At 38.8% G+C, this 14323-nt stretch overlaps 1 protein-coding gene across 21 annotated transcripts in view; it reads left to right on the top strand.

Moving 5' to 3' along the window:
- Nucleotides 1-14323, top strand: part of DGKB (diacylglycerol kinase beta) — an 835560-nt gene that overhangs the window by 239484 nt on the left and 581753 nt on the right. For 18 of the 21 annotated variants that reach the window (XM_034963734.3, XM_057302827.2, XM_057302829.2 and 15 more), the window contains one exon: nucleotides 4997-5150. The exons of the other annotated variants lie outside the window; for them this stretch is intronic. In XM_034963734.3, coding sequence (XP_034819625.1) covers nucleotides 4997-5150 — 154 coding nt within the window. The remainder of the gene's footprint in view (nucleotides 1-4996; nucleotides 5151-14323) is intronic. 21 annotated transcript variants of the gene reach the window in all.

Here is a 14323-nt window from a genome sequence, read left to right as displayed (position 1 = left end):
CCCTCCCCTGAGCTCAATTCTAAGCCAACCAGTTTAAGGGTTGAGAAATAAACTTTTCACAGTTTGAAGGATGCATCCGAGAGGAGTGTCCTATAGTATGGAGACACAATTAACCTTCTGTGAAGAGAGGACCAAGGGGGACAAAGAAGGCATTTTTTTCAAAGGAGCCCCCCAGCTCAGAATGCATCTGTAAGGTGCACAGACTGAAGACGAATGGCTACTCATCTAGAAAGAGGAGCAAGCCATCCTTGGTTCCTTTCTCTTCCTATCGAATGCCCAGGGTACATGAGAGAGAGAAGGAAAAAGCTTCCTCTTTCCTTCTTTTATCCTTATATCCCTGAGGGCTGGTGACCACAACAGGGTGCCACCCATGGGTGTCAATGCAGCTTTCACTCATGTTAACAGGTGGGCCTAGGGTGTGGGATTATCCGCACTTCCCCATGCACTCACTGCCTTTCCCCCTGCTATAAGTAGCCTTTGAGTTCCCTACACCTAATTTATGCCATGGATACTAGTATGACCTCTATCCATGATATGGGAGGCTTGGCTTAATCAGCAGGAATTAGTCATGCTCATCTGTGGTGTTTGCCTTTTAACTTCCATTGTTGTCTGCCTCTGGATCCCTAAGATCCAGTTTTCTTTCCTAGGGCTTCAACCCAAAGCTTGGAATTGAGTTTGGGACAAAAGAATTGCCTCCTTGTCATAAGCCAAATGCTAAGGCAAAGCTCTAAAATTGGGTCCTCTCAAACAAGGGAGAGAAAAGGGTGTCCTGTGAATTGGAGTCCTGGCCTAATAAAACACTTTTCAAGAAAAATCCTCTGGCATTGAGAAGCCCCCTGTACTCACAGGGCTGTGTTACTAGGTTGGTGCAAAATCAACTGTGGTCCCTGCCAATCTAGATAATAGCAAAAACTGTAACTACCTTCACACCAATCCATCAACTCCTGACCTGGTGGAGAAAAAAAAAAAAAAAAAAAGGCTTAAGCGTAGGGCAGGGAAATGCCTGGGGAAGAAACCTCTTGTTATTATGCAAACAGAGAGAAACTTAATTGTTGTCCCACTGAGCTGGACTCCTTGGCCAAGGGAGGGGAAGACTGTATGGATGCATGGCGGGGAACGCTGGCCAGCTGTCTGCACAGGGCCTCTAGCCCCCAAGATTGCCCTGGGGCCTGGGCAGCAGCTGCGGCTCAGTCCAGCCCTGCATGGCTGTTGGATGCCGAAAGTACATACAGCAGACACAGGGCCATGTGCCCCAGCAGGGCGGGAACGTGGGGGAGGGCAGGGAGCCACCACTTCCACATCTATCCTATGTGGCAGCAGTTGGGGTTGGGATGGAACACTCCTGATATTGTAAAAGAAAAGATAGGTGCCATTACAGTCCTGGAAAAAAAAAGAAGAAAAATGCCATAGCAAAGACTGGGTTGGACTGAGGCTGACATTCCCAAATCCAAGAGTGACGCAAGGGGTGCAGTTTCCTCTGCCTTCAGAAAAAGTCTGAGGACTGGAAGGCCCAGAAACGAAAGTGAAAGAGATTCTTGGGTTCACATTTTACTCACTCTTCCTCATATCCCCATATAGGCCATCAAATGATGCAGGAATTTTTCTCCTTAATTCAGCTAAATCTGGGTGCTTGTCTCATGATCAGGAAAAATTAAGCATGCAGACACATTGAAGGGTAAAGAGGGTGGAATTTATTAAGAGAAAGGAAAGCTCTCAACAAAGAGAGGGTCCTGCATTCGGGTTTCCACCTCACAAATTGAATACCAGGCCACCACACATGAGCTGAAGAGGCCAAGATTCTCCCCTGCATAGAGCATGAATTTCTGGTAGCTCCACCCCATTTTTCCAGTGCACATGTGAGCCCTTAGTCTGAGCCACCCCACACTGATTTATTTCCCTTACTGAGCATGTGTTATGGGACAGAATTTTTCACCATGGGCGTGTTTAGACAGGCCTCCTGTGCACAGTGACCTGGGCAGGTTGGAGGTTCTCCGGGGACCTTCCCTTACCTGCCTAGACATTTGTCTGTGTCCTGCCTCTATCGTTAGATATTAAAGTTCATTTTTCCTTTTGGTTGGTTATTTTTCTGGCTTTCATCGTTAAATTACAGGCAGCGATTTTAATGAGCATCGACATGGGTTCTGAAAGGCTCTGTAAAGAGTATACACTTGGGACTTGGCATATTTTTCCTTCAAAAGAGCAGATAAATTCCTTGCCCCTTATCAGTTAGGTGGTGAGTGGAAGTATTAGAATTTGAAACACAATTGCTTTATTCTGAACTCTTTGTTTTTGTTTGTTTTGTTTGTTTGTTATGTTACCAAGTTAAAGTCTTGGCTTGAAAGAGCTGTTTTAAGGTATAATTATGGTCCAAAAGCAGATCCAGAGAAAAACTTTCATCAATTTCTAGTCCTTTACTACTTCTGGAAGTTCACATTTTACTACCAGATTTTAAAGCAGCAACAAGGACAACAATGAACCATGCATGGTTTGTTAAATGCATATGAGAACATGTGAAGTAATGTGGTTTTGAGGCTTCTTCTTCAAATATTGTTTCAAATTATGAATTTTTAAAATGGATATTCTTTACACAAAAATTTATTTAATTACATACAATGTTTACTATGTGCCAGATGTCATTCAGATGCTTTAAAAATAGTAAATAATATGTTCCTCCTAACAAATCAAGAAGTAGGTGCTATTATTCTCATTTTATAGACGAAGAAATTGAGGCGCAGAGAGCTTAAATTGTCCACAGTCACACAGCTTGTGTTGGATTCAAGAGTTGATCCAGGTAGTCTGACTTCAAAGACCATGCTCCTTATCATCTGTTATGTTGCTCAACAAAATACTGACTATGGAAGACCTAGGAACAGAAGGAAGTGCTACCATAAGTAACTTTGCTTCTAACCACAATGCTTGTGAATATTTTCATCCCACGGACTTCCTGCAACTTTGCAATAAAATCAACTCCTGGTTCCTCATGGGCCTTCATACATGTTGAAGATTAGCTATCAATTTTGGTCACTCACCCAAATGAATGTGGAATACTTCTCTTTAATAGGTCATCTCTAAGGAGCTCTCTTAGTAAGAGTAGGTGTTCCTTTTCAAGGAAACTATTTGGATCCCGTGTCTGACTGTTGGCCTAATCGCCATGTTTTTAAGTGTTGGCTGAATTCATTGTAGCAAATTGCTTTTTCGGAAGTACTTCTCCTACCTGAGGCTATTCTTCACATTTTTTATATTATTCAGAGTTTTTAGTTATATAGTTCACTCTACTACTAGAATTGACAATATTCTTTTTTTTTTTTTTTTTTTGAGACGGAGTCTCACTCTATCGCCAGGCCGGAGTGTAGTGGCACAATCTCAGCTGACTGCAACCTCCACCTCCCGGGCTAGAATTGACAATATTCTATGGTGGTGGTGGTAATTTATGAAATATAGAAGAAAATGAAGTCTTTTTACTGCCACCAAAATAAATATGTGAAGTGTCCTTGTGAGAATCAATAAGCAAAGTGAAACTAAATAAAAAAGTTAGATTAAGGTATAGGCAGAATCTTGGGACTATTGATAAATAAAGTGTTTGGTTTTATTGCCTGAGATTCTATTAGGTAAAAAGCAAACATTGTATGTAAACTTAATTGGCACATGATCAAATCTATAAAAATTTACTATGTCTAATGATATTCCTGAATGTCACATTTAATATTAGGTTTGTCCCAAATAATACAATAATAAATTCGGTCAATCTCCATGTCCTTCCCCCAGTATTATTACATAGGAAAAACAAACTTTCTATTCCAAAGTTAATTTTATTCTTACCTGCCAGCAATGTGAACAAAACTAAGAGCATCAGCCAGCCAAATTTCCTCTTGCATCTCAGCACATTAAACTGGGTTAAAAAAAAAAAATTGGCCTTCAAGGGCTCCCTATAAAGCCCATCCCTTGCACTCTCTTGATCTGGACATATGTGGCTTTATTCCAGCCTCTTCTCTGTAGGTCTTCTAGTCCTTTCAAATGCCCTACTGGAGAGAACACAAGACCACTCCACTGGCCTTCTCCTCCATGTGGTCTACATCTGTTTCCCAGAAAATACTCATGCACCATTGTTCCTGCAGTCCAAAGCGAGGAGTTTTGGCCAACTTAAAACAGTACCATTTTCTTGCCTTTGTCCCCAAAGCACCCATGTGCTTGTCCTCAATTTCCTAGGCGCAGTCAGATCCTGGTTCACTGCCTTCATCTGCAAGGAGAAACCAAGCTCTTCACTATGGCTCCTGTGAAACGCTCTCATTAAGCTTGAGGTTGGAAGTTGTCTTCCATCACCATTTCCCCTAATGGGCATGGAGATCCTTACCACCACCACAATTCTCTCCAAATAAATGTCTAATCATTTATATAGTTCTGCAATGAGTATCAGAGAGTAAAATCTTAAAATATGTTTCTTTGGAAAGTCTGCATATGAAGTTTTAGGTTTATCAATAGATCTTGGCATTTAGTTGAAACATTAAGGTTAACCTCTTTTTACATTGTCAAAAGCGATAATCACCATTAGTGACAAGCAAAAAATATGGAAAATTCCTTTCTCTCTGAGTGCCTGCTGTGTATTTATGACTCTGTATTGGCTTGTTCACAGTGATCGCCTGATTTAATCACTGCAACAATTATATGGGGTGGGATTATTATTCCCAATTTAGAGAGGAGGAAACTAAGTTTCAAACAGTACATTTTTCAAGGCATTAGAGATACTGTGGAAATAGAAATATCTAACTAGAAACTTCTTCCTCTTCCTGCTATGCCATCACAGGTAAGACAAACATATCCCATTGCCAATGTCAGCCCAGGACGGCCCACCCTATTTCTCAAATAGGCACTTTCCATTTGTTAAACTTGGATATAAAAATGGTTTGAGGTCATTTCTACTTCTAATGATTTTGAACACAGCACAGAATTTTAACATTTGGTTGGATCTTAAAATACATGTTTACATTTTTTTTTCCAGACAATAGATTTTGAAGGTTTCAAACTATTCATGAAGACATTCCTGGAAGCCGAGCTTCCTGATGATTTCACTGCACACCTTTTCATGTCATTTAGCAACAAGTTTCCTCATTCTAGTCCAATGGTAAAAATTAAGCCTGCTCTCCTATCAGGCGGTAAGTTTACTTACTTTAAACATTTATATAGTACAAATTTCAAAGGCTAAATAAATATCTAGTTATCATAAAAGATGAATGATGATTTGCATAAAAATTGTTTTGTTACAGGGTTTAGACTTTCACAATAAGATTGTGTGAATCATTTAAAATGTTTCCAGTAAAATTATAGCTAATTAGAGAAAATATAATTTATCCTTATCTATCACTTGCTTTAGAATTCTATGTATAGGTAATAATTTGAAGACGTATTTCCATCAAATTTGGAAAACTGCTCTTGTTAAATAACTAGATACGTATAGATTGCTGAGTATTTGAAAATGTGGTCACAAAGCAACTATATCTAAAAAGGTATAATATTTAATATCTATTTTGCTAATTGCCAATATACTTTCACATGTTTAGATTTGTAAGCTCAGAACAGAGATTTGATTTTTCTTTTAGATACTGTAAATTTGTGTCACCGTAGAGATGGTGTTTCTCTCATTATGGGTAGCTTTTTAGAGATGCATACTTACATTAATACCTGTTGTATCAATCTCCCTCCAGTCAAGAAAAGAGAAATTTCACTGTATTACCCAATGTAAAACAGTGTAATTGGTTAAGCTGTTTCAAAGGATTGAAAAAGCAAAAAGAGAAGACAGGTGATGTAGATAGACTCAAGGAAACATGTGCTGCCCTTAGATGGCAGTAATCACCACCTAGAAGCCCTGAGGAAAGGATTCCTTGGAGCTAGGATGAAATTCTGAGGTGAGGGGTTGCCTAGCAAACCTAGCCCTTGGACTTTTGTGGAAGTGATACTTCCTGGCTGCCTCTGGTAACTGGGGAATTCAAGACTAGTCTATAGCCCAGGAACTCAGACCTCTGAGGAGGGTGCATCACCGTGGCCTGTCCCAGATTGCTTAGCAGGGAGCTCATTGTGCTTTTGTTGGTGTGGACATGAGCTAGAGACTACAGCCTACACTGCTTTAGAGTCTGCAGGTAGAGACAACCTGCTACCGGGCTGAAACGCTGCAGAGATTCAACAGGAGCAGCAGGTTCTCTTGCTGGGTCCAGCCCCTTCTCCCGCGACTCCCCACCCCACCACCCCAACCCCTGTGCCTTCTCGTCTGTCTCTAGTGCCCTCTATGGATAGAACAGGAATCCACTGGCAATGAAGAAATGTCTGCAGCAGTGTTTCTCACTCTTTGATCACAGGACTCTTTGAACTCTTAAAAATTGAAGACCTGAAGGAACTTATGTTTATGTGGATGATATCTATTGATATTTACCATATTAAAGATGAGACATTCCAAAAATAACAAGAATCAAACCACTACCTGTTAACAAAAAATAACCCATTCTTATGAAAAATAACTATTTTCAAAAACAAACAAAAAATAGTGAGAAGGGTAGCATTGTTTTGCATAATTGCAAATCTCTTTAATGCCTGGCTTCATGGAAGACAGCTGGGTAAATTATATCTGGTGCTATGTTTCTGTTGCTGGATCATATGTCATATAGCCTCTTGAAAACTTCACTGTACATTCAAAAGAGAATAAGAGTAAGAAAAGCAAATAATATCTTAATACCATTATGAAAATTATTTTGACCTTAAAAATCTCCTGCAAGGAGCTCAGGGATCCCAGGAGAGCCACAAGTCTAGAGAGTCCCAGCTCTAGTATCACAAAGTAGAATATAGAATTGTTGGTATAGAGGCCGGACACGGTGGATCATGCCTGTAATCCCAGCACTTTCGGAGGCTGAGGTGGGCAGATCACAAGGTCAGGAGTTTGAGACCAGCCTGGCCAACATGGTGAAACCCCGTCTCTACTAAAAATACAAAAAAAAATTAGCCGGGCATGGTGGCAGGCGCCAGTATTCCCAGCTACTTGGGAGGCTGAGACAGGAGAATCACTTGAACCCAGGAAGCAGAGGTTGCAGTGAGCCAAGATCGCATCACTGCACTCCAGGCTGGCAACAGAGCGAGACTCCATTTCACACACCACACACACACACACACACACACACACACACACACACACACACACGTGTTGGTATAGAGATAAGTTCAATAATGGACATTATGATAAATAAAAATGCAAGAACATGTAATTAAGAAATAGATGGTTGAGCCATAAATGAAACTTAGACAATATGACGAAGAGTCCATAATATTAAGCCTTATGTTGTACTGCTTCCCTTTCTTTCTTCCTTCCTTCTTTCCTTCCTTTCTTCCCTCCCACCTTCCTTCCTTCCCTCCTTCCCTCCCTCCCTCCCTTCTTTCTTTCTTTCTTTTTGTCTTTTTCTTTCTTTCTTTCTTTCTTTCTTCTTTATTTCTTTCTCTTTCTCTCTTTCGTTCTTTCGTTCTTTTGTTCTTTCGTTCTTTTGTTCTTTCTTTCTTTCTGAGACAGGGTCTCAGGCTTGAGTGCAGTGGCATGATCTTGGCTCACTGCAACCTCTGCCTTCTGGATTCAAGAGATCCTCCTGCCCCAACCTCCCAAGTAGTTGGGAACTACAGGAGCATGCCAAAATGCCCAGCCAATTTTTGTATTTTTAGTAGAGATAGGGTTTTACCATGTTGACCAGGCTGGTCTCGAATGCCTGGCCTCAAGCAATCTGCCCGCCTCAGCCTCCCGAAGTGCTGAGATTACAGGCATGAGCCATGGCGTCTGGCCTTCCCATCTATTAATGATGTAACATATTTTTCATAAAGTAATCACATGTTGATAGAAGCTTTTTTAAAACAAGTGTACATATTCCACATGATAGCCCTTTAAGATGTATGGTGACTAATACGTTTATCATCATTTTTCTCTTCTTAGAAAATATTTTTAGATTCTTAAATAATTCTCTTTCAATCATGAATTGAGAGGCCTCACCGCACTTGCTGTTTTTCTCGGAATGAGTTTCAGTGGATCTATTCTTAATGTGTAGTATTACAGTTTAATAGTGTTTTGGGTTGAACATTTTAAAATGATTCTAGAAATTAAAACTTCCTTGTTCTCTGCTGCATGCTATAAATGTATCACACACATACCTTAAATTGAATTAAATAAGAAAGTTGTCCTGTATTTAATTCTACATGATACAATATTGCCCTTGAGTTTTGAGAAAGAAGAGAAAATATTTCTGGATAATGTTGTCTGGCTAAATAACTGTATCACATATGGAAGAAAGAGAACAATTCTGATAATTTACGTGATTTTGTAAGAAATTCAAACCTAAAACTTCCTTTTCTTCTAATAGCCTATATTATCTACTGAATAGAAGATGGCAGATTTATTAGGGGTAAAAATCAAATCAAGTTTCAAAATGGAAAAAAAAAGGAAAAACAGATTGTACTTGAATTTGGGAAAATTACGCATTCTACACAGACTACATGAAAGGAATATGGGCTTTGTAATCCTCATGCAGCAATGATTAATTAAACTCTAATTCCTTTTCAAAGCTTGGCCTCCACATTTTACAACTAAGTACATAGTGTCTTGCCCAGGACTATATCTAACCCTATTTTTTTTTCAGACCCACCTTTGATAGTTATTTTTTTTTCCTGAGGAAGAAGGAACAATAGACAACAATAAAATTTTCAAGGCTGAAGTAGCCTTGACTCAGAAACTGACAAAAGAAATGCCTTTCCATTCATAGAATCTTGCTTTGCAATAATCTGTTATCTAATGTATAACGAGGTGTTTTTGTGGCTGAAAAATAACAGACTTTTGAACAGAGAGGGGCTACAATCTGGTTTGGTTTATGCTGTTATAGTTCACCATATTTCATTACCACAGTTCCAGCAGGAATAGAGTAGGTAGTCTTTTACTCTATATAGCAACTAAAAAATAAGGGCTTCTCAAGAAAAAACAAAACTGAAAAGGAAAAAAAAATTATGCTCACTACTGAATGATAATCAATTACAGGATACATAGTAAAAGCGAAACATTTAGTTTTTATAGAATAAAAATTTAAAAATAATTATAAATAGGCATAAAGGTTGTATGTATTTATACATATGCGTATGTATAGCTGGGTTTTGTTTGACTGTAATATGTAATGATCCATTTGGCATTTCATGAAGAAGATGACTTATTTTTGTAATATAATTTGTTGTAATATAAGTGCCTCTTATCACCTATTTAAAAATGATGTCACTACTACTGTTTCCGTATTTGACTTTTGATTTTTGAAGATATCGCTAATGCATTATCTCTCCAGCTTTTTCATACCACTTCTGCGTTATTGCAAATGTCAGGTCTCTAATCTCTCGTCTCTGCCAGTTCAATGACCAATTTCTGATATTGCTTCCATCCTTGGGGCCCACCATTTGTTAATTTCCTTCTTTATACACTTTTAAAATCAGTTGGAATCTTTCTTTTTCTACAACATGGTTGCAGAAAGATGGTTGAGGCTCACAACCTCAACCGTCAATCAAAATTGTCATCTCCCATATCAGTCCCTACAACTTGAACACTCAACATAACCTAAGAGAAATTTAATAAATATGCAGATATCTGTCACTATAAATTCCTACTACCCGATGTTTATATGACCTTAACACTTGTTCAGTTTTTTTAAAACAATGTAAAAATTATTTATTATTGGCACTGTATCCTAGATCAATTATGTTGATTTTTTAACCGTTTTAAAGTTTATTTAAATGTCTTCTCATTTCAACACATGACTCTTTTTGCATCATATAACAAATTGGCACTGTCAGACATAACGTACCTCAGTTACTCCCCACACAACCTACACAGCTCACAAATAATATTTACTTACTGTATTTTAGATGGAACACTTTGTCTGGATGTCCACATCTTTCAAACAGTTAGATACCAAACTGTGTTTGAAAGTTCATTAGATTCTGCACAAACCTGCTACTATTCCTACCTTCTATTTTGGTGAATAGCTTCCAAGAATCTATCCACTTCCCAGTCCTAAAATACTAGAATCCTCCTACCTTCCACTGCGTCACTTCCCATATTTAGTTAATCACAAAATAATCTCTAGTACTCATTATAACTGCTTCTTCCCAAACGTTCTGCCAGTGTCATAGTTTAATTCATCATAAACTATCAATTAGCAGGCTCTCAGAGCAGGCCCTGACTTCCCATCTCCAAAACATTCTTTCAAACAGAAGCCTGATTATATTACTCCTGGGTTTCTAAATTTCAGGCCTTCACTGTCAACTGTCAGAGCATTTTTTAATTAAACTTATTTTTCAAGCAAACTTAAATTCTCAATATGTAAAGCTAGCTAAAGCAGAGTTGCTTTAGTGAAGGGCATGGGTGCAGGAGATACATGAGTACATGGAGTTGCAGTCATCCCCACCTTTTGAGACATTCATTCCCACCTGAAGTTACCTTTATGAGACTCCAGGATCCAGAGTCACAGTGAAGAAGGTGATAAAATTAGAGTTCCATGGCCATGAAGCACCATGTCACGTAGGCTATAGCATCTGCCTACAACCCTATTCGCTCCATCTCCCTGCCCTGTGCACCCCATATCCAACTATTTGCTGTGACTTAAACCTGCTTTTCTCACTCAGGACTGAGTTTTCTTACATAATGTTTCTTTGCCCTTATCGCATGAAAACCCAATGCTTCCTTAAAGCCTCAGCTAAAGTGTCACTGTTAATTAAATAGCACGTGGTGCGTTCCATACTAGGAATTCAATGATTAATAAGATGGCACACCTGGAGTGTGCAACTGGGAAGAAACCCTGGCACTCTGGTACTTTTACAAGACACCATTTGTCCCTTGTAGCATCCCTGTCCCTTCTCCATCCCCACCCATGCCAACTCCAACCATTTAGTATTCATTAACTGAATTAACTGCCTTCAGAGAAATTACCTTTCTTTACATATAAGATAGCAATCAACAGCAATTATTAGTAACTGTTAGTTTCTTTAATAATATAGTAATTAAAATAGGACGTAATATAGTATATTAACTCATTTAAACACTCATACTGTTTGTTTCTGTTGGACTACACAATGTCCAAAATGTTGCATCTGTAATAGAAAATGTCTGGTACTTGTTGCAGGTCAGCGTAACAATTTTTGTTGTTGTTTCTTCCTAATTGTTTTATAAGAAAGAAAGAGAAGATTTTCCTAGCCCCCTTTAAATAATAATAGGCACTCAATTGATAGATGTGCCATTTAGTAATTTATTTTATTCATTCATTAATTCATGCATCTATCTATTTATTTAAATTCATTATATGCTAGAACTTCCACAGGAAAGCTGAGGATCCTTTAAAGTCAAGCAAAAAGATGAACAATTATGTGTTCAATTATATTATAATAAAATAAATATTGTAAACCACTTTTGAACTGACTATGTGGAGAAAAGAGTGAGGTGCCTACAGGAGCCCAAATAAAACTAGAGGAAAAGAGGAGGTGAACCGTTGCAGGAGTCATCCAGTGTAAATTGGAGTTATCCAGGTAAAGTTGGAGAGGGGAGTAAGTAAGGGTGGGAAAGGATGTGAAAGGAGTTCCAAGGAGAGAAATCAACATATACATTTCTATTCAAAAATTTTTTAATGTCCCATCAAAGGGCAATGTATGAACTGTAAGACATTCAGTATTCATTGATTCAAAATTCATCACTTATAAATTGATATTTACTGTTCGAGTTGTTAGGGATACATCAGTGAGCAAAATGATGGCTCATGCCTGTAATCCCAGCACTTTGGGAGGCCAAGGTGGGCGAATCACGAGGTCAGGAGATCGAGACCATCCTGGCTAACATGGTGAAACCTGGTCTCTACTAAAAATACAAAAAAATTAGCCGGATGTGGTGGCAGGCGCCTGTAGTCCCAGCTACTCGGGAGGCTGAGGCAGGATAATGGCGTGAACCCAGGAGGCGGAGCTTGCAGTGAGCCAAGATGGCGCCACTGCACTCCAGCCTGGGTAACAGAGTGAGACTCCATCAAAAAAAAAAAAAGAAAAGAAAAGAAAAGAAAATGAAACCCGTTTCCATTCTAGTGGGGAGAGGCAGACATACAGAAAAGTAAATACGTGTACCATATCAGATGGTAGTAAGTAGTATTGGCAAAAATGTATACAAAAAGAGGCTGGAGCCTTGGCACAGTGGTTCATGCTTGTAATCCCAGCACTTTGGGAGGCTGAGGTGGGGGGATCACAAGGTCAGGAGTTTGAGACCAGCCTGGCCAACATAGTGAAACCCGTCTCTACTAAAAATACAAAAATCAACTGGGCGTGGTGGTGCACACCTGTAATCCTAGTTACTCGGGAGGCTGAGGCAGGAGAATTGCTTGAGCCTGGGAGGCAGAGTTGCAGTGAGCTGAGATGGCGCCACTGCACTCCAGCCTGCGCAACAGAGCGAGACTCCATCTCAGAGAAAAAAAAAAAAAAAAAAAAAGGAGGCTGGAAAGTGCAGCTTGAGGCTGAAGATGACTGGGAATGTGGGATCCTCATGATTCACTTAAACTAAGATAGGAGTTCAAAAAGGTCATTTCTGTTCATCCCAGAGCAGATGATGCTCATGACCTTGTAAGTATCGGGCATGGCCTGGAGTGGAATGAGGAAAGAGGGCCTGGCAAGGTCAAAGCCCCAAGGACCGTAGGAGACTGGAGGAAGATAGACTTGTTAGGAGCACTGAGAGGTCTGGATCTGGCCTGGACTCCAGTTGTGCTTCTGCAGAAGAGGCGAGAGAGGTAGCCAAGGCCAGGTGGGGAAGAGTTTTGCCTGTCATGCTAAGTTGTGAATTTTATCCAGAAGAAATTGGAAAGCCATTATGAGATTTTAAGCCAGAAAATAATTACACTGCTAGTGAGGTGGAAGCTATCATGAAGGAGAAGGAGGCTGACGGTATAAAAGGGTCCAGAAGATATTTCAGATTGAGAGTAGTAACAGCTATCTCTGAAAAAAATTAGGTGCCTTATCATTGGTCCCCAACTCTCCCATTGCTTGTTTGATGAGGCAATGGTTAATTTGCACTGTGATGCTACACATATGAATAAGCTATAATATCAATAGGAGGATTATGTCATTTTATGTTTTCTGTGCATTTGAGTCACACCCCAAGTACTTATTTTAGATAGAAAAGGAAAATGTCTGTCAGGAAGTTAATCAATTAAGAACAGAAAATTGTACAATGAGAATGAGATACTTGAAACTTGGGAGAAATGTTCTTTCACCAAATAGACTTACTGAATGTTCTTGCTGAAAGGTATACTTCATTAATTGTGCTGAGAAGATATTTCTCTTATTAGGACTGTCTTGAGGATATTAAATATATATGTGTGTATGTGTATTTTTTATTACTGTGCTGTACCTTAACAGGTCTTTTATAACTGATAAGTTATTTCAGTTTCCACAATGCAAACAAGGAAAGACAGGGTCCCCAAAACACTGAACGCTTGTGTGACTATGAGATAGGGGAATTCCTGACACACAGTAGATATTTAAAATACATTGGTGTATTTCTTAATGTCGACATACTTATTACTGTTGAGGTAATAAACTTACTGACACAGAAATGCTCCAGGAATACAGATGAAATAAATTCTGTCTACTGGCCAATTCATATTTATTTATATCAACCTTTACATTTGATGTACCTCTGTAGTATTGAATTCATACTTCTAATTATTATCATTAGAAGTAATGATCCACAGATTATTTTACTTCAAAAAATATTTTATCCTGCCAACCTCTTCCTTGCAATAATTTTGTGGTCCTGTTTTTAACATAATTACTGCCAGTAAGGGATGATTTCTCTTCAAGTCTCTCCTTTAATCATCAAATGGTTTTTAATATGTTAGACTTGAATAATCAGGTTTCTTTTTTCTTCCATCTGAATATTCCAAGTAAAATTTGGTCCTCAAATTTTCCACCTTTACTTTATTATTAGATTTATTCACCCAACACACAGGAGTTTCTGTATTTTCATCTTAATGATTGCATACTAAATAATAGTGTTGTCTTAACATTTTTGTACTTTCATGTTCAAAAATATTTATTTACAGTTTGTAATATTCTAGCAAAAGGAAATAAGAGATTTAATACCCTGCAGAGGCCCAAATCCATCATAACATTATTTCACTCATAAAAACACCTAGTCATAGCTAGAAAATATGCAATGGTGTTGGACACTTGCTTTGATCCCCTGGAATGAAAGCTCTGTAGGAATGGGATTTTCCTGCTTTGTTCCATGCTTTATCCTCAGTAC

Source organism: Pan paniscus, chromosome 6, assembly GCF_029289425.2.
Source record: "Pan paniscus chromosome 6, NHGRI_mPanPan1-v2.0_pri, whole genome shotgun sequence".
In the NCBI taxonomy this organism is placed as follows: domain Eukaryota; kingdom Metazoa; phylum Chordata; class Mammalia; order Primates; family Hominidae; genus Pan; species Pan paniscus.
Note: the sequence above shows the minus strand (reverse complement) of the source record. Positions and strands in the feature narration are given on the sequence as shown.